Source organism: Varanus komodoensis, unplaced genomic scaffold (genome assembly GCF_004798865.1).
Source record: "Varanus komodoensis strain SLA01 unplaced genomic scaffold, ASM479886v1 scaffold1, whole genome shotgun sequence".
Lineage (NCBI taxonomy): Eukaryota > Metazoa > Chordata > Lepidosauria > Squamata > Varanidae > Varanus > Varanus komodoensis.
In genome coordinates this window covers 120,713,649-120,730,107 of record NW_025335268.1, presented here as the reverse complement: position 1 = coordinate 120,730,107, position 16,459 = coordinate 120,713,649, and the positions used below count along the sequence as shown (strand labels likewise).

General features: G+C 39.2%; 1 protein-coding gene and 2 long non-coding RNA genes across 4 annotated transcripts; 2 read left to right on the top strand and 1 right to left on the bottom strand.

The window, feature by feature from the left end:
- Positions 1-1,478: 1,478 nt before the first annotated feature.
- Positions 1,479-15,046, bottom strand: SLC16A4 (solute carrier family 16 member 4). The gene is made up of 7 exons (XM_044443212.1): positions 14,778-15,046; positions 13,926-14,069; positions 12,791-12,952; positions 11,278-11,850; positions 9,162-9,373; positions 6,855-6,948; positions 1,479-1,655 (listed from the first exon to the last, which is right to left on the bottom strand). The coding sequence occupies exons 1-7, from the start codon at positions 14,893-14,895 to the stop codon at positions 1,513-1,515; spliced, it is 1,446 nt and encodes a 481-aa protein (XP_044299147.1). The 5' UTR covers positions 14,896-15,046; the 3' UTR covers positions 1,479-1,512.
- Positions 3,574-7,434, top strand: LOC123029860. Its single transcript, XR_006415989.1, has 2 exons — positions 3,574-4,247; positions 4,642-7,434. It is a non-coding gene; the product is annotated as an uncharacterized LOC123029860 (long non-coding RNA).
- LOC123029854 lies at positions 9,165-14,243 on the top strand. 2 transcript variants are annotated; one of them, XR_006415988.1, is made up of 3 exons: positions 9,165-9,287; positions 11,934-12,999; positions 13,557-14,243. It is a non-coding gene; the product is annotated as an uncharacterized LOC123029854 (long non-coding RNA). The 2 variants fall into 2 exon arrangements; XR_006415987.1 differs by having other exon boundaries at positions 11,934-14,243.
- Positions 15,047-16,459: the final 1,413 nt, after the last annotated feature.

Genomic DNA, 16,459 nt, shown 5'->3' with positions numbered 1-16,459 from the left:
ATTATGTACAATGATCAGTAGTAACAATAGATGGTAAGCTTTTCTATAGCAGGCCAGACTGTTTTGTTTGTCTTACCCTTTATTTTCTAGTCTGACTGGCAGAGACTCTTCACATACTCCAGGGTCAAAGGAAAAGATCTTTTCCATCACCTGCTGTCTTTAGCTGAGCCAGGAATTAAAGCTGGGCTCTTCTTGTATGTAAAACATGTGTTTTGTTGGCGAGCTGTGATTCCTTCTGATAAAGCAACAAAAGTAAGTATCTCATTTTATGTACATGCTGAGAAATGAGGATTGGTATATGTATGTACATACATCAAGACACTACATGCGGGATCATCATATATGACTATGCATAGCTCAGACATAGCACAAGTTTTGTACCCTGTGAAATAAACAGGTAAGTCAGGGTGTTCACAAGTTTTCCTATTTGTTTTTTTTGTGACTGTGCCCAGTAGTGTGTAAGCTGTTGCTTTCTGATTGACCTCTTTTCTGATTCTGTTTCCCTTTTTCAATTTTTAATATTTTTACATAACCCAAAATGCTAACACACTACATTCTGTAATGAAAAGGCCCAGTTCATAAAATGTAGTGGCTAATAAAATCTGAAACTGGGTGTCCTTTTTCAGTTTAACTTTCTGTTTGGGCTTTTCTAGACAGAGATATGATTAGAATCAACAACATTGTTCTCTGTCCAAATACTCTACAGGTTTTGTACTTGGTGATACCATTTAATTGGAATTGGCAGTGTGTATGTGTGTGTTTCCATTGTCTTCATTTGTTTTTTTGCATATACCATTTCAGGATGTGATCTTACGTGCACTTATTTGGGTGTAAGCACTGTTGAACTCAGTGGTACTTGCCTCAGTGCAGACATGCAAAAGAATGCTCTATAGAAGGGGCTGTTTCTTTGCATAGTGGAGGTTGTCCTGCCACCAGCATGGAGATTAAACTAACTTTTCATTGATAGTTATTGGAGGATTTTTCTGAGCCTCGGTTGGCATATAAGAGATAAGTGAGAGATTTTCATGGAGAAGGACAGGAAATGTTAAACCACCTCTTCATGTGAACTTGCCCCTTTCCAAAATCTCACTGACTCTAAAGGAAAGTTTGGGATGGAGTTTTCTTAGCAGTGCCAATGACCACTAAATATTTCAGGATACAGGAACCTGGACGTTCAAAACTGAGTTAGCTATTCCTGCATTTGGGGATATTAATGGGTGATCATGCAACTCTCAACATCTAGAAAGGAAAGTGTGTAGGGCTTGTTCGACCCATGGCTAGACATATAACAGACATGTTTTACTGTGTGATTTGTTTGCATCTAACAACAGAGAAGAGCTAAATTGTGACAGAAGCAGTTCATTTATCTTAACAGGGAGACCCAGCCATTTCAAAATGTTGCTTTGTTTGAAAGTCCTTTATTTCTTTTTTTATATAGTGAACAAGTGATTAGATTTTTTTTAGAAATGCTACAAGATCCACCACTTCTTCTTCTTGTAGAATTTTGTTTTCTTACATTATCATGTCAGGTTCTTTCTTCCGTCTCCATTTTTGAGCTAAAGGCTCAAGGAATAGTGAAATGGGAGAAACAAGGAAACAGATGCCAGCAAAAATGAAGGAGCAGGCATACGTCTGAGTGTAATCATATAACCAACCTGTAGGAGAAATACCAGGCTTCATTTATTAATTTGGATTTTAATCAAGCTGCAATCTTTGAAGATATTCCCACTAGAGATCATTTGTTTTGTCACTCTTTTGTCACTGTACAGCCGAGCATGTACAGATGGAAAACTATTGATTATTGTAGTTTCATCATCTTGCCTTCCTACCCCATTGTCTATAGCAGTATGGATATATTGTTTTAAAATCTACCATTTAGATTTACATAGACCTGTATTTTCCTCCACGCATAAATACCAGGTTCCTTCGATACTTCCTCATGCCTTGTTAATTAAACCATGTTACTGTTCTGTTTTATAAATGTTTACTAATTATTCTAGTGTCCTGTCTGCCTGTACTTCAGGATCTTTTGCTGAAGCTCTCCAGATACATCCTTTACTGCAAGCATATGATTCAACAGTGAGAGGGCTTTTTCTGCAGTGGCACCCCAAGCCTTGGAGTCTGCTCCCTAAGAAGATCTGCTTGTTGGGAATGTTAACAGTATTTTTGGTGCCAAGCAAAAATGAATTTTACCCAGACATTAATCTGTTGTGTTAACTTTTATAGGCATCATTTATTATTTTATAATTGTATTTGTGACGTGAGACAATTATTTACTGTCTTGAAATCCTGCACAGGATAAAAGGAGGTATATAAATATTGGAGAGTGGGATGATCATAGACCTTGTATGAGGTAGGGAGAGATACAATAATGCTTCATAGACATTAACTATTAACAGTATCGTGAAACAGGGAGGCAAAAAAATGAAAGCAATATTTTCCCTGCTTTTTTTCCACGAGGCTGCATAGCTCCATATGATTATATTATCCCGGCCCAAGCATCAGCAATACACTTATGCCAATCTGATCACACTGCAGTGACAGGAAATGTGGTCTTACTGTGTGGAATCAGATTGGTATACAAAAAGTCTATGAGAATAAATCCCCATGGGCCTGTTTCCTGACATTTTCATGCTCTGGGCAGCTATTTTAAAATGTACCACCAGAGGGCTTAGCGCTATTTTCACAGCACTAGAATATTAGATTTGTGTTTCAAAGTATTCTGAAAAGGGCTTATGGCTGATAACCTGCTTCTGTTTATGTTTATGGGATGCTTCCATGTGTCACTCACTCGAAGCAAACCATAACAAAAGAGAACATAAGAGTCTTGCTAAGTCAGGCCAAAGGTCCATCTTGTACAATGTACTGTTTACAACAGTGGTGAGAAAAAATACCACCAGGATGCAGTTTCTTCTAGTTGCAGGCAACATTTCTCTCCCACTGTTATGTTATCAGTATTGAATTTTAAAAAGTGTACTGCCTCTAAACTTGGAGGTTCCATTTACTTAACATGGTTAATAGCTGCTTAAACTTAATGACTTTGTCAGACTGGAATTTTGTGCTTGTTTGTTTGAAAATAAGGCCCACTGTGTTTAGTGAGGAATACCCCTGAGTAAGTATGTATACAGTTGCAGCCTTTCTTATTTTTAAGGCTTCTAAACTATGGGCCATCACCACATATTGTGGCAGTGAATTCTATCGGTTAACTACAGAATATAAAATTAGCATTCAACTTGTCCAATCCGATTCTACCACTAACCAATTTGTTTACTGACCCCAAACATTATCTAAGAAATACTTTTTGCTCTCCATTTTCCCTCTACGTTGCATACATTTATAATCAGCTGTTACCTTACATCATAGTTCCCTATTTTTCTAAACTGAAAATGTCTCAAATACCTTAAAACATGTGGTAGATGATTCAACCCTCATCACTTTACTTCATTTCTGTATTATCTCTAGCACTGTGGGTCCTTTGTGATATATTACACTATTTCAAATGTAGCTGCTGTGTAAAATGAGATTGTTGTTATGTGCCATCAAGTCATCTCAGACTTATGGCAACCCCAAGAATGAAAGCCCTCCAAAATGTACTCAACAGCCCTGCTCAGCTCTTCTAAGTTCAAGGCTGGCCTTTCCCGTCCTTTTCCTAATCTCTAACATTTTGTCTGTATAACCATTACTACATACTTTGCTGCCTTTTCAATGAAATGTTTACTATGACCAAATAGTACTCCCAATCAACTAGGGCACTAAATCTTTATCTCTACACATATGAGAGAGGGGAGGGAGTGGCTTTTTGCCTCTGTATCATTTAGCTCTTACATTTATACAATCTCATTTAGGCTGCTTTAGGCTATACCTTATTGAATAATGAGGGATGTCAGGAAAGCTGATTGTCCCTGCTTGATTCTGGATCTTTTGTGAAAAGCTAATTGTCAAAAGTTATTGGTCCTAACAAAGATCCTTGGAGGATCCAGACTGCATGCTTCCTCAGTTGTGAGAATTGTTTTCCATTCTTTACTGCCTGTTCTTTAACATGTTACCAGTTAAGGTCACCTCCTTATCTCATGCTAAGTAACAGCTGTAATTTATAATTTCCAAGCTTCTCTGTATCACGCTTTCAGAATTGTGTTGCCCAGTCCCTTTGGTAATACAGCTGTTCCCATACGAGCCTGCTCATTCCAAGAGATCATCATCAGAAGCTCTATTCAAGGTGTTCTAACCTTCAGAATTTTAGACAAGTGGTAAGCAGAGCACTTTCTTTATTCCCTGTGACAGCATGTCATTTGTGGAATTTTGCCAATGAGCAACACTTGTATGGTGACTGTTTTGCTAAGTTTTAAATAACAGATCAAGAAAGCTTGATAATCTGATATTAAAAGTGGGAACATCTGCATTGCAATTTGCTGCTCTTCAGTTTTAATGATGTTTCAATGCTCCATAATTGCTTACTATTTTTTCTTTTTATTTTACTGCTGATTTATTGCTCAGTTTTTGCTTTCACTGCTCAGAAACTTTATTGCAATTTGAATTGGTACTTTAAGAACTTGCTGCTATTATCATCAGACCACAGCAACTCGTTACATTGAAATTTGCCAATTAGCTTTAAACTTCATCCTTTTATTGTTTCTATTTCAGATGCCCTCCCGGTGATTCAGTTATGGTCTCTCTCCAACTTCTTCCACAGTGAAGACTGATACAAAGAGTCCATGTATTGTAGCATCTCCCTATTTTCTTTCCATATTTCTTTTGCAAAGGAATTATGTCACCCAGGTTGATTTCTGGTTTCTGATGTGCTTATGTTAATGTCATCACTCTTCTGCCTTAGCAATTCCTGTTTGCTTGCCTTTTCATAACCTGACATTGTTTTGTCTGAGTGTCTATCCTTTCTTTAGTTTTCTCATTGGGAAAATATTTTATATAAGCTTGATGGATTTCTTCCCACTCCTATTCAATTATGGTGGTCACCTCTTCTTCATACCCTTTGTGTACATTTTGTTCACCTGTCTGTTGCAATTATTTTAATTAAGCTCCAGGGCTTAAATATTCCCCTTTTGTATGCTTTGAGCCTCTGTTATAATGGCTGTGAATAATCTGCAAATTCCATGAAGTAACTGGAACTTTTCTTTTGACTTCCATTTAATTAATGTCCTTTTTAAAAATTCTGTCTTCTGCAATTAAAGGTGATGCCTACATCCAGTTGCAGGATGTTAATGGGGATATAGATGTCCATCCCCACCCACATTCCTGACCAAAATAGTCACAAATAGTTACTCATAACTACAGCTAGATTATGATGAAAAGCTTGCTATGCAGGGCTACTGGGCAATGAAACTGCCAGCACAGCATTATAAGGCAGAGCATTGGCTAATCGCCTTGGCCATTGGGATTCAATCCCTATTACACACATGCACGCACACCCTTCAGGTTGAGGATAAAGGGCTTGGTTTGCCCTCACTCTTACAGCAACAAAATCTCCCTTGAGATGCATCACCATGATATCCTATTATGCCCACTATTTATTCATTTATTAGATTTCTGTCACACTGTTCAGCAGGTCCCCAAGCTCATAAGGATTTCTGATCATAATTTTCTAAGCCCATTCTAATATTTTAAAAATATTTCATTGCATGCAGCCACAGACACGGTTTCTTTCTTATATAAAAATGGCAGATATCTTATGTTCTTACAACCTGATGTAGAATTCATGGCGTTTCGTAACCTTTTGGTTATGGAAAAAATGAAGTTGAGTTCAGTGTACTTCTGCCTTTGTGCTTCTAAAACTAGCCAGTGATAAGTGGAAACAGTCATTTCTACTTTCAGAGAAAGTAGTTCTGCTGATCCATCTCCATCCGGAACCAAGTGTTTCCTCTCATTTCCAGGGTTATTCTTAGCTCCAATTGTGCAAGTTGTCACTCCCACAAGTGCAGCAGAACCAGCTGAAGCAGAATGGGGTTGTTAGATACTTCCCATGGAATGCCATCAACATATTATAATGTGTACAAATGGAAGTTCAACTTGTTTTCTTTTCATAGCCTTCCTGGATTATCTTTCATTTCTTTTTCACCTTACTCCTCTGCTGATGTAACTTGTTTGGCCAGCTGGTAGTTCTGCTATTTCTGCTGGTGTGCAGGTTACATGCTATTGATATCTTCTCTGGGGGAATAAACTCATCATATGGAACTGTGAGAAGTACCTTATGTTCACTGTAGTGTTATGAAGGAATAAGGCCCTAATATGGTTATTATTTCTGTTCTAGTGGACCTCCAAGGAAAAGGGAAGAGCAGAATAGAGAAGAGAATAGGGCAATGTAAGGAAAGTAAACAGAGAAGTGAAATAAGAGAAATAAGTAAAAAGATAAGATAGGAGGCAAATCTTCAATCTGTAGCAATCTGGCAGTAGAATTTTTCTAATTATTTTTATAGCATTGCCCATGTATCTGGTGTTTTACCAAGAAGGGGAGGACAGGTCCCTTCTCTGTGTAGAAATAGATACAAGGGAGAATATGTGCTAATTTAAATGTTAAGCAGATGGTACTGCAGAGATGCTACTGTTTTGCTTCTACTGACTGGGCTGCAGTTTTGTGCCTTCCTAGTTCTTTGCTTCAAAAAAGCTTGTGATACAGACATTTGAGAACTTAGATGTTTGCCATCGTTTCTTTGTCCAGCATCACATCTCTTTTGTGGTGCATTTTGCTATAATGACACAATTCTTAAATAGGATATGATATCACAGTTGGTTGCACGTTGGGGGGAAAAACAAAACAATTGAAGGTGCCTTTTCATTTTTCTCTCAAGCTTTCTTCTGACAGAGTGGAATTACTCTTTCAAGTGAAGGAAGTGACTTGTTACCTGCAATAGGAGGTCCGGTGATGACTCCAAGCCCAGCAAGGAATGAGGCAAGTCCCAGTGCACTGTGGAATCTGGGAGCCCCTACAAGATCTACCTGAAAAAGGAACCAGTATTTATTGTATTGTGTGCTGTGTACATTACAACAGTTTAAAATGGCCATATATTGTCAACCATTTCAAAACTATTCTGAATGTTGCATTTATTTGCAATTTTAGTGCTTGGATATTATTGAAACAAGTTTTATTTAAACTGTCATTAGGATGGATTCTGTCCCTGACAATTACACCATGGCTGGCTAATCCATGAGACAAGTACTGGCTGAGTCCCAGGAGGAAGGGGAAGGAGATGTTCAACTCCAGTAACTCAGGAATTAGTTCTGGGTTTCTGTGTGCAGAAAGAGGCATAGAGCTCTCAGCCCTCTAAAGGCTTTACAAGGGTTATACCAGTGCAGAGCAGGGAAGCAGGGTGGTGAGGAGAGAGATTCAACTATGTACTCTGAGGGCCAAACTACATGCAGCATTACTTGCTTTTAAAACAAAGCCCTAAACCTGTGCCTGGAGATTTAGACTCTAGTGAATGTGCACATTACACAGAGCTTTCTTTCTTTTTCTTACATTCAGGGGAGGACTGGATGATAGAAATCATTGACTGAGCATAGTAACAGACTGGATAATAATAGTGTAATCTATATAAGATACAAGTAGAAGGTGTTTTCTATACCCAAGGGAGTGGGCCTGTACTGGAGGAGGAGTCATTCCTCTAAAGGATCATATTACAAGTTTGTGGATGGTGATTCAGGCCAGTTGGTGAGTGCAGATCCAGCAGTATCATTGGGGATACAAGTGGCCTATATAGTTTGGAATGCTTTTCTTCAGCCTTGGTTGACATGGCATTTGCAACCAATCTTGATGGAGATAGTCTTTTTTAATTTATTTAAATTTATTGATGGGCTGGTAATCTTCCCTTTAATTACTGAAATGCATTGTATGTGAGAGAATGATCCAAAAACTTTAGTTAATCCTGAATAGGATAGCAAGGGACTTAATTGACTCTAGTAAATTCAGTCCTATTGAATCCTGTGTTATCTGCACAGGATCCAATTTGTTTCCTGGGTGCTGGCTTTAAAACTTCTGCTAGGTGAGGGAGTGGGGTGCATATTATTACCCCTAGAATCCTCTGGGGGTCCCCATCACCACTGGTATTGGCTACACTGCTGAAATCAGTGGGAAATGATGTGATGGGAGATGGGGAGCCCACACTTGGCTTGGCAGCAGAAAGGGGCTTCCACTAGCTCACCAAACAACTGTTCGGCAGGCTGCTAGGAGCCTCATTAAGCAAAGAGACCGGGCACATGAAGAAGGAGAGGGCATGTGAGAGGAATCATTCTCACACATCTTGCTTCCCTGCAGAAATGCTAATTGTTGTGCAGTGTGTTCTCCACTTCCCAGAAGAAATTCTGGGTGGGTGGGTGGGTGTGTCTGTGAGGCATGTTTGAAGCCCCTTTTCAGTTGACACACCATTTGCAGCAGCAAGCAGCCACTCAGGAAAGGGCCTTGTCGGCAGGAGCTCCTCATTTGTGGAATGCACTGCTCAGTGAGGCTCACTTGGCACTTACTCTTTGGTACAAGGTGAAGACCATCTTATTCTTCCTGGGTTTAGAGAGTTCTGAAAAGTTCTAAGATGTTTATTTGAGAGACTTGTAATTACTGAAAGTCTGGACATATTAATTATTATTATTATTACATTTTTTGATTCTCATTAGTTGTCTTTTCTTTGGTTTATGCCGCAAATTTGTGTTTCTAATTTGTTTTTCAAGTGGTGTTTTTAAATAATACGTTGCACACTGCCTGGAGACCTCTTTTGATGAGATCACATATAAATGTTTTGGTTTTTTGCAGGGGAAAGCAGCAGCTATGCAGGGTACTGATCCAGAATGGATAGTCTAGCTGCTTTTTCTTTAAAATCAAAGCACCCAGGTTAAGTACACTGTTTTGAAGATGTGAAAAAAGTCACATCCTTTTTGGCACCCAAGACTTGTTTAAGTCAGATCATAGACTTCAAATAAGTTATTTCAAATTATAAATTGCATCTTCAGTGCAACTGTTGGGAACTTCGTCTCATGTTCCTATGTATTTTAATCCTCCAATTGTTTAATATTTGTGTGCAAAAGCAAATTCAAATTTTGGATGTGCTCTACTTCTTCAGGGCAGACAAATGGACTGTGTATTTTGGAGTTCATCCATTGGGGGTGTAAAATATGCTTCATTGTTAACCTTTTGATGGCATGAATTTCTTTCTCCCACTTACCAGGACAGGAAGCAACAGTGCCAGGTATCCACCACTGAAAATGGCAAATGTTACAGAATAGATCATAAGTAAAGGAAAGGTTGTGGCCAGAGGACACAGCAGGTTGGTGACACCACAAAGAATGAGGTATGCCTTATGGTAATGATATTTCTTGATCCAGTTCTGATCTGCAATCCAACCAGAGAACAGTAGGCTGGCTGTCTCTGTTATTCCTAAGGAGTGCCAGAAAACAATGCTTAAACAAAATTTCTTTCAACTTAAAAAAACAAATAAAACATCAGAAAATTGTTTATACTTATTTACATTTTAAAGGATATATAAAAAAATCTGTAAAATAGATGTGAATATTCAAAATTACATTTCCATAGTTTGATAACAATGCACAAGAAAGGAAATGTGATTATAAAAACTTGATTTCTTTTAATGTTTTACTATTTCCTTGTTGAGAACTAATATTTTGAAAATGCAGGTTTATTGTTCTTATTACACAGTGATAGGCAACTCATGGTTCTCTAAATATGTTAGCCTACAACTCCCATCAGCCTTAACTAGGACAGCAAATGGTATCTGTTCATGGAAAATGTAGGCTAAAATCCCAGGGAGTCATCAGTTGCCTATCCCAATATTAAAATCCTAGAAGAATCCTCTTAGTGTCAATAACTTGAATATAACTAGAATGTTTTGTTTTATATGAAGCTAAGCTGATCTCCCAAAATAAAATAAAATGAACTATCTGATGTAATTTTCAAATTTCCTTGCAATGCTGCTTCAGGAAATTGCTTACCTGTTAAATTATGATTAAATATATGACTCACAACCCCTTGTTTTTGTTTAAGATGCATTTGTTGATCTTCTCATTAAATTGGCAAGTCACCTATCCATTAGCACTTTGTGTTTTGGCACTGCCAGTAACAAATAATAATAGTCTGGTGATCTCCCCATAAGGGTCTCAGAAATTCCATCACACACCAATATTGGAAGACTACCAAAGACCTGACTGCCCGTTTTTCTTCCTTTGAGCAATAAAGTGGGTTGACTGCAGTTCAGCATTTGATTTATTTGTATGTTAAATATTAATTCATGGAGCAAATTAAGGGGAGAGCCCTCTGCTACATATAGATATCTGGAATATGCACTATTGAGGATTGTGGCCTTTTTCCATTCTTTCATTTCTAACCTAATTCCTTGTTCTGTATCTCTGTCCTGTGACGAGAGTTCTTAAAAAGTTACTTTGTTAAATATAATTGGAATTTAAGACCAAGGCCCTGACTCTTTCCTCACAAAGTTATCTATGGGTAACTCCTCTTGCTACAGTTGAGGCTGCACAACAATGTTGTCTTTAGGTTGCCAATTGCAGAGGGAGGGAGAACAGGTGGGGAACAGGATTTGAATGTAGACCCTCCATTTGCTGATCCATGTTCTGTATCAATGTTTTTCCCTCATTAAGAGAACATTCGAAGAGTTACTATGATTAGGAGTACATAGTTTTGTTGAATAAAGCTATTTTTAATTATTGAAGCTTGTTTCTTATTTTGTAATAAAATAACCACTGAGAAGGGGGGTAGATTTTTTTTAAAAAAATAACAATGTTACTTAACCTTAATGTAAATATAAGAACACTTTTTGGGTTCTATATCCACATTCTTAAAGATGAGTATCCTATTTAAGAAATAAATAACGTACCAGTTAACATATTAAACATGCACTAAGGAAAAATGGGGCAGCAGCAGCATCATCCAACTATTCGTGATTTTGATGACTGCAGCACACCAGATCTGATGTCCCCAGGGCCTTGTCTAATACTCCAGTGTCCGATTTAGTTTTCTTCCAGTGTCTATTGCTTTGCCATTTTTTGCCAAGTCTTACACAGTTCTGAGGTACTTTTTTTTAACAAATGATTTCATTTCAGAATTGAAATGAAGAAGTTCCTGGATTTCTTTTTTAAAATGTTGCATCTTGAGCCATAGACTGTTAGAGACTTGCAGTACAAGTGTCATATGTAATGCTAATAATCATCTATAGGAATTACAATTAGTCTCTTCTACTCCAAACCATGCACTGAGCTGCTGTGTTAATACTGAGAATTTAAGAAGACTATATCAAGAACTTTTCTTACCAGCCACTGCAATGATGTGAGCTGTGTCCATGGCATCTATGCCCAATGTTTTGGCTCTGGCCGCAAGGTGGAAGGTAGGAATAAAGTAGGCTAACTGGCTGAAGAGAAAAGACCACGTGAAAATGTAGAAGAAGGGATTTTTCAGCTGGGAAAAATCAAGATGACAGTGCTTATAAGGAAAAGACTTCAGCTTCGATTTTATTTCCTTTTGGTTGAGGTAGTTTAGACTACTAGCTTTGTTACGAGTACTGTCTGGCTGAATGTCCAGGAGGCTGTCTTGCTTTGGTGTTTCAAAATACGTGTAAGTTTCTGAGATTAATTGTACGTTTCCAACCTCCTGCAGCTTGTCTGTCTTGGTGCATTCTTGGCTGGGAGGAGCCAGGCTGTCTGATTCTGTGGTGTGGGTTTCATGCAGGCTGACTTTAAAAGCTTCTGGAAACTTACAGTGCACAGACACTTGGTTGCCTTGCTTCCTAGTACTCACATCTTTTCTTTTCTTCACATTAACTGGCCGTAGTAGCATGCTAGAAGGTACAAGGTTTAACATCATGCCGCTATATAGCAATAGGGCACCTAAGAAAAAGGACAGAGATTAAGGTGTGATTTTTTTTCTCCCATCATGATAGAAAAGGAACTGATAAACATTTTTTTACTAGAATGGGGCTATTCATCTGAGAAGATGGGCATTTGGGCAACTTTGGGCTGGCATCTGTCTGGACTGCAGTGAATGCAGTAGTGCTGATGATTGAAGTGGTAGCAATATTCCTGTTCCTTTTAAAAGAAAATAATAGAAAACCTTCTGCAGCCTAATGGTAAGCACCTCCCTACATTTATATTCCACAGATTTGAAACAACCCCTGGAGATTATTCCAGTCTTCAGGAGCCTTCCATTTGCCTGAAAGAGATTTAAACTCTCTTGGTCCAGTGCTAATTTTATATTTATAAAGAGAGCATGTGCAAAAAAAAAAGGCTTTTAGAAAAAGAACCTGTTTGATTTCTTTCCCCTGAAATGGTCTTTCTCTCTCAGGATATTTATTTCCCATTGATGTCCTACAATGTAACAAAGTAGAGGACAATTTTACTACTATGGTAGAATTCCTCATAATTTGCCTATCTCAGAATTAAGTAGAACAATTGAAGCAGAGTTTAACCAATCCTAAGATCTACTGCACCAGAAGGATCTATACATTTTAAAGAAAAGGCAAATTCTTTTACAATGTTGCAGATTTTTGGATTTTGCTCATAGCAAAGGGGGGAAAGTTGAAAGGGAAGGCAGTTTAGTTACAATTTGACTCTAAAACATTTGTGTCAGATTTAACATCAGTGTAATTCCAATTACTGATTAACAGTTCAAAGAAAGGCTTGATTTAATCATTTACATTTCCTGTTCTGATATTTCAGGGCAAACACAGAAAAATAAAATATCAGCAACAAAAAAGTCAAGTAGTGATTTTGCCATAGCCGTGCCTTAGCTGACATTTAAAGTAAGTGGTGGAAAGTGAAGCTTACTAACCTTTCCAGCTATACACTTCTATCAGGAATTGAACTAACGGCGCTAGCGCAACACTCAGTCCCATTCCTGAACGTCCTATTGCGTTGGCTAGAGCCAGCCGTTTCTTGAAGTACTTAACTGTCATCACAGCTGCTACCTGATACAAGCAAGCGAAACCCAGTCCTAAAATGAAGAAGAGAAGCATAATGACCAAGAGCTGAACCTCATGTGTGAGTGCTATTTTTTTTGCTTGGTTTAGTTGAAACCATCTTATGTGGTTTAAAAGCAATTTACAGATTTATCACACTGCGGTGGGAATAAAATGCCCAGTGAAAGGACCCAAATGTGGAAGCAAATAATTGGATTGTTGGCTAGCAGTACTGCATTATAGGATTCCCTGGAGGTAGCAATAGGATGGTTTGGTGATCTTAGAGGTAACATCAGCTTGCTTTAACCTCTGACTCTGACCACATAGTCAAAGTGCAAATCAAACATTGAAGTAAGAGACATTTAGGGACCATAGCTCAGTGATAAACTTATTTTGGTACTCTGACTTAATTCCTGGTAGTTCCAGTTAAAAGGATGATGGGGAGATAATAAGTAGGATCTTTGCTTGGATTTCCGAAGAGCTAACATCAATCAGAGTGAAATAAATGATATCAGACTTAGTGGACCAATTGTCTGACCTGATATAAGGAAATTTTCCAGTTTAAAAAGGTCCCCCCCACCTCGTAAATGGCTATATAAGAAACTCATTTCTGCATTTTTCCCTTGTGTTTACCTCTAGGACATGTGCTTCATTTGAGAAGGATTCTTAACAGGTTTAAGAACAACTCATCCTCAGATTGCTTGGGATAACTAATCCTTGGGGGATCGAACCAGTGCCAAGGAAACGAGGCACCATTGCCTGCTGGTGTCTTCTGCAGTCCAACTTTGGAAGACAGCAGAACATGGGCATGCTTTACTTCCTCAGAACTGTGTCCTAGGTTTTAGCAGCTCTCTTACAAGCAGACTAGCCTCTCTTTGGTGGGAAACAGCTTTGAAAAATGTGAAAGCCCAGCTAGTTACAGCTGTTTGCAAATGATCCCTAAATATGTGTCCATGATGAGTTAAAAGTCTATGACTGACTTGTTAGACATGTTAACTGTACACTCACCTGCAAGAAATCCCATGGACACGCACAGGAAAGAAATGCTTGTGGCCAGAGTGCTGACAAGGCACCCTGCACCAACTAGGCAAGCGCCCATCAGGGAAGTCTTCCTTTCACCCAGCATTTCACATACTGCGGTTACCAGTGGGGCTGGAACAGAAAGTGTTGAATGGAATATACATATTGGTGACAGTGTTAGGGGATATTGAGCTTAGTATAGAGCTTCATTTATGGGAATTAAAAACTAGGGTGATAAAGAGAATGTATTATGCTATGTAAACAAGTGGGAAAATAAAATGTCTGAGGATACAAGAAAAGACAGTCTTTAGCTGTAGCGATCTTACTTATCACATTTGTATCCTGTTATTCCTTCCAAGGAACACAGGGTTTTACACACAGTATTTCCCTCTTTTCTTATAACCATCCCATGAGGGAGATTCAGGTGAGAGATTGGCTAAAGGTAACCTAGTAAGCCTATTGGTTGAGCCAGTACTTCCATTCAGCTCTTGCTAAGTTCAGATCCAATGCTATCCATGACATCACACTGGCTCTCAAGAAAATCAGGAAATGTTGCAGTGTAGATGCTGGTAGCACTACAGTATGAGTGTACGTGTGTGTGAGGGCAAGAGAGAGAGTCCTGCATCATCTGCCCTTAGCCTGCTCTTGGATGCTTCCCATATAGGTTTCCAGGTGAATTTAGGATTGCTGCACAGGTGAGCTCATATCATTACCTAAGTTCCTTAGGCCTACTAGAATTATTTCAGAACCAGTACTTCAATACAATTCATAAAGTAAAAAGACTTCCTAGCTGAGCCATGCTGTCTCTACAAGATGCTGTTTGAGTTTGTGTTTGCTAACCTGCCAGGAATCGAAGAGAGGACATAATAGAGCCAATCCAGCTGACATGTTCAGAAGAGCCGCCAACGTTTTCTTGAAAGACCACAAAGAAAATTGCGAAGTTTTTCAGGGTTCCCATTACAGACACATTTACCTTAAACAAGATCAATACCGATGTATTAATGAAATAGTAATTACAATATGAGAAGCAGCTGCTGTTTGCCACTTGTTCCTGTCTTCAGAACAGTGCATTTTCTAGTTGCAAACATACATTGATAGATTTTTGAAACACCACTGGGAGAGACTACTGGGCTACCATCACAGTTCCAGAAATGATGCCAGCTAATTTAGCTGGGGCAGAAAGGGAGAATGATAGAAGAGAAAGGAACAGCTTATGTTGAAAGATATTATTATTATTATTATTATTATTATTATTATTATTATTATTATAACATTTCTATGCCGCCCCTTGCCGAAGCCTCGGGGCGGCTTACAATAAGATACATTGAAATACAATAGAACATAATAAATTACCAATAAATACAAAAATACAAAAAATACACTGAGATACAATAATATAAAATTAAAATTAACAGTACAAAATAAGCAAATAAAGAATATAGGAGGAGGAAAGAGAAGGAAGAAGAAGTTGCCCTGGCCAGATCATATATTTTAACAATTAAAATGATGTTTAAATAAAAAGGTCTTTACCTGGCGCCGAAAAACCAGTAACGACAGTGCCAAGCGGACCTCTTTGGGGAGTGAATTCCATAGGTTGGGTGGCACTGCAGAGAAAGCCCTCCTCCGGGTACTTACTCTCCTAATTTCTTTCATGGAGGGTTCCCGGAGAAGGGACTCTCCCGCAGATCTCAAGGGGCGGTCGGGCATATACGGACGTAAGCGCTCGTTCAGGTAGCCAGGACCCAAGCCGTTTAGGGCTTTATAGGTCATAACCGACACCTTGAATTGGGCCCGGGCTTCAATGGGAAGCCAGTGAAGCTGACAGAGGACTGGAGTCATGTGAGCATAACGCCCCGTCCCCGTCAGCAACCTGGCAGCTCTATTTTGCACCAATTGAAGTGTTCAGACCGTCTTCAGGGGAAGCCCTACGTAAAGCGCGTTACAGAAGTCTAGGCGGGAAGTCACCAGCGCGTGTGTCACCCTCGCCAGGCAGTTGTACTCCAGGTAGGGGCGCAGCTGATTAATCAGCCGAAGCTGAAGGAAGGCGCTTCTCACTACCGCTGTCACCTGAGCTTCCAAAGAAAGCTCTGGGTTGAGGAGTACTCCCAAGCTGCGGACCTTGTCCCTAAGAGGGAGTGTTGCACCATTCAGGACCAGGTCAAATCCACCCTCTCCGAAGCCCGATCCGCCAACCAACAGGACCTCCGTCTTGTCTGGATTGAGTTTCAGTTTGTTGGCCCTCATCCATTCCATTACCTTGGCCAAGCACCAGTTCAGCACAGCCACTGCCTCACCTGGATTAGTGGAAAACGAGAGGTAGAGCTGGGTATCATCAGCGTATTGATGATTCCGCAGCCCACACCTCCTGATGACCTCTCCCAGCAGTTTCATATAGATGTTAAATATCAGAGGGGATAGAATGGAGCCCTGTGGTACTCCATGGCATAGCTGCCATGGCGCAGAGACATAGTCCCCCAGCACTACCTTCTGGAATCGACCATTGAGATAGGAGCGGAACCACT

What these genes read in the sequence shown, in the direction of transcription:
- SLC16A4 (XM_044443212.1), bottom strand. Translation starts at nt 14,895, where the DNA reads ATGGGAACCCTGAAAAACTTCGCAATTTTCTTTGTGGTCTTTCAAGAA. An exon ending in AGAAGTGTATAGCTGGAAAG is followed by an intron (nt 11,851 to 12,790) that starts GTTAGTAAGCTT and finishes CCTTTTTCTTAG; the next exon opens with GTGCCCTATTGCTATATAGC. An exon ending in CACCGGACCTCCTATTGCAG is followed by an intron (nt 1,656 to 6,854) that starts GTAACAAGTCAC and finishes TTTCTCCTACAG; the next exon opens with GTTGGTTATATGATTACACT.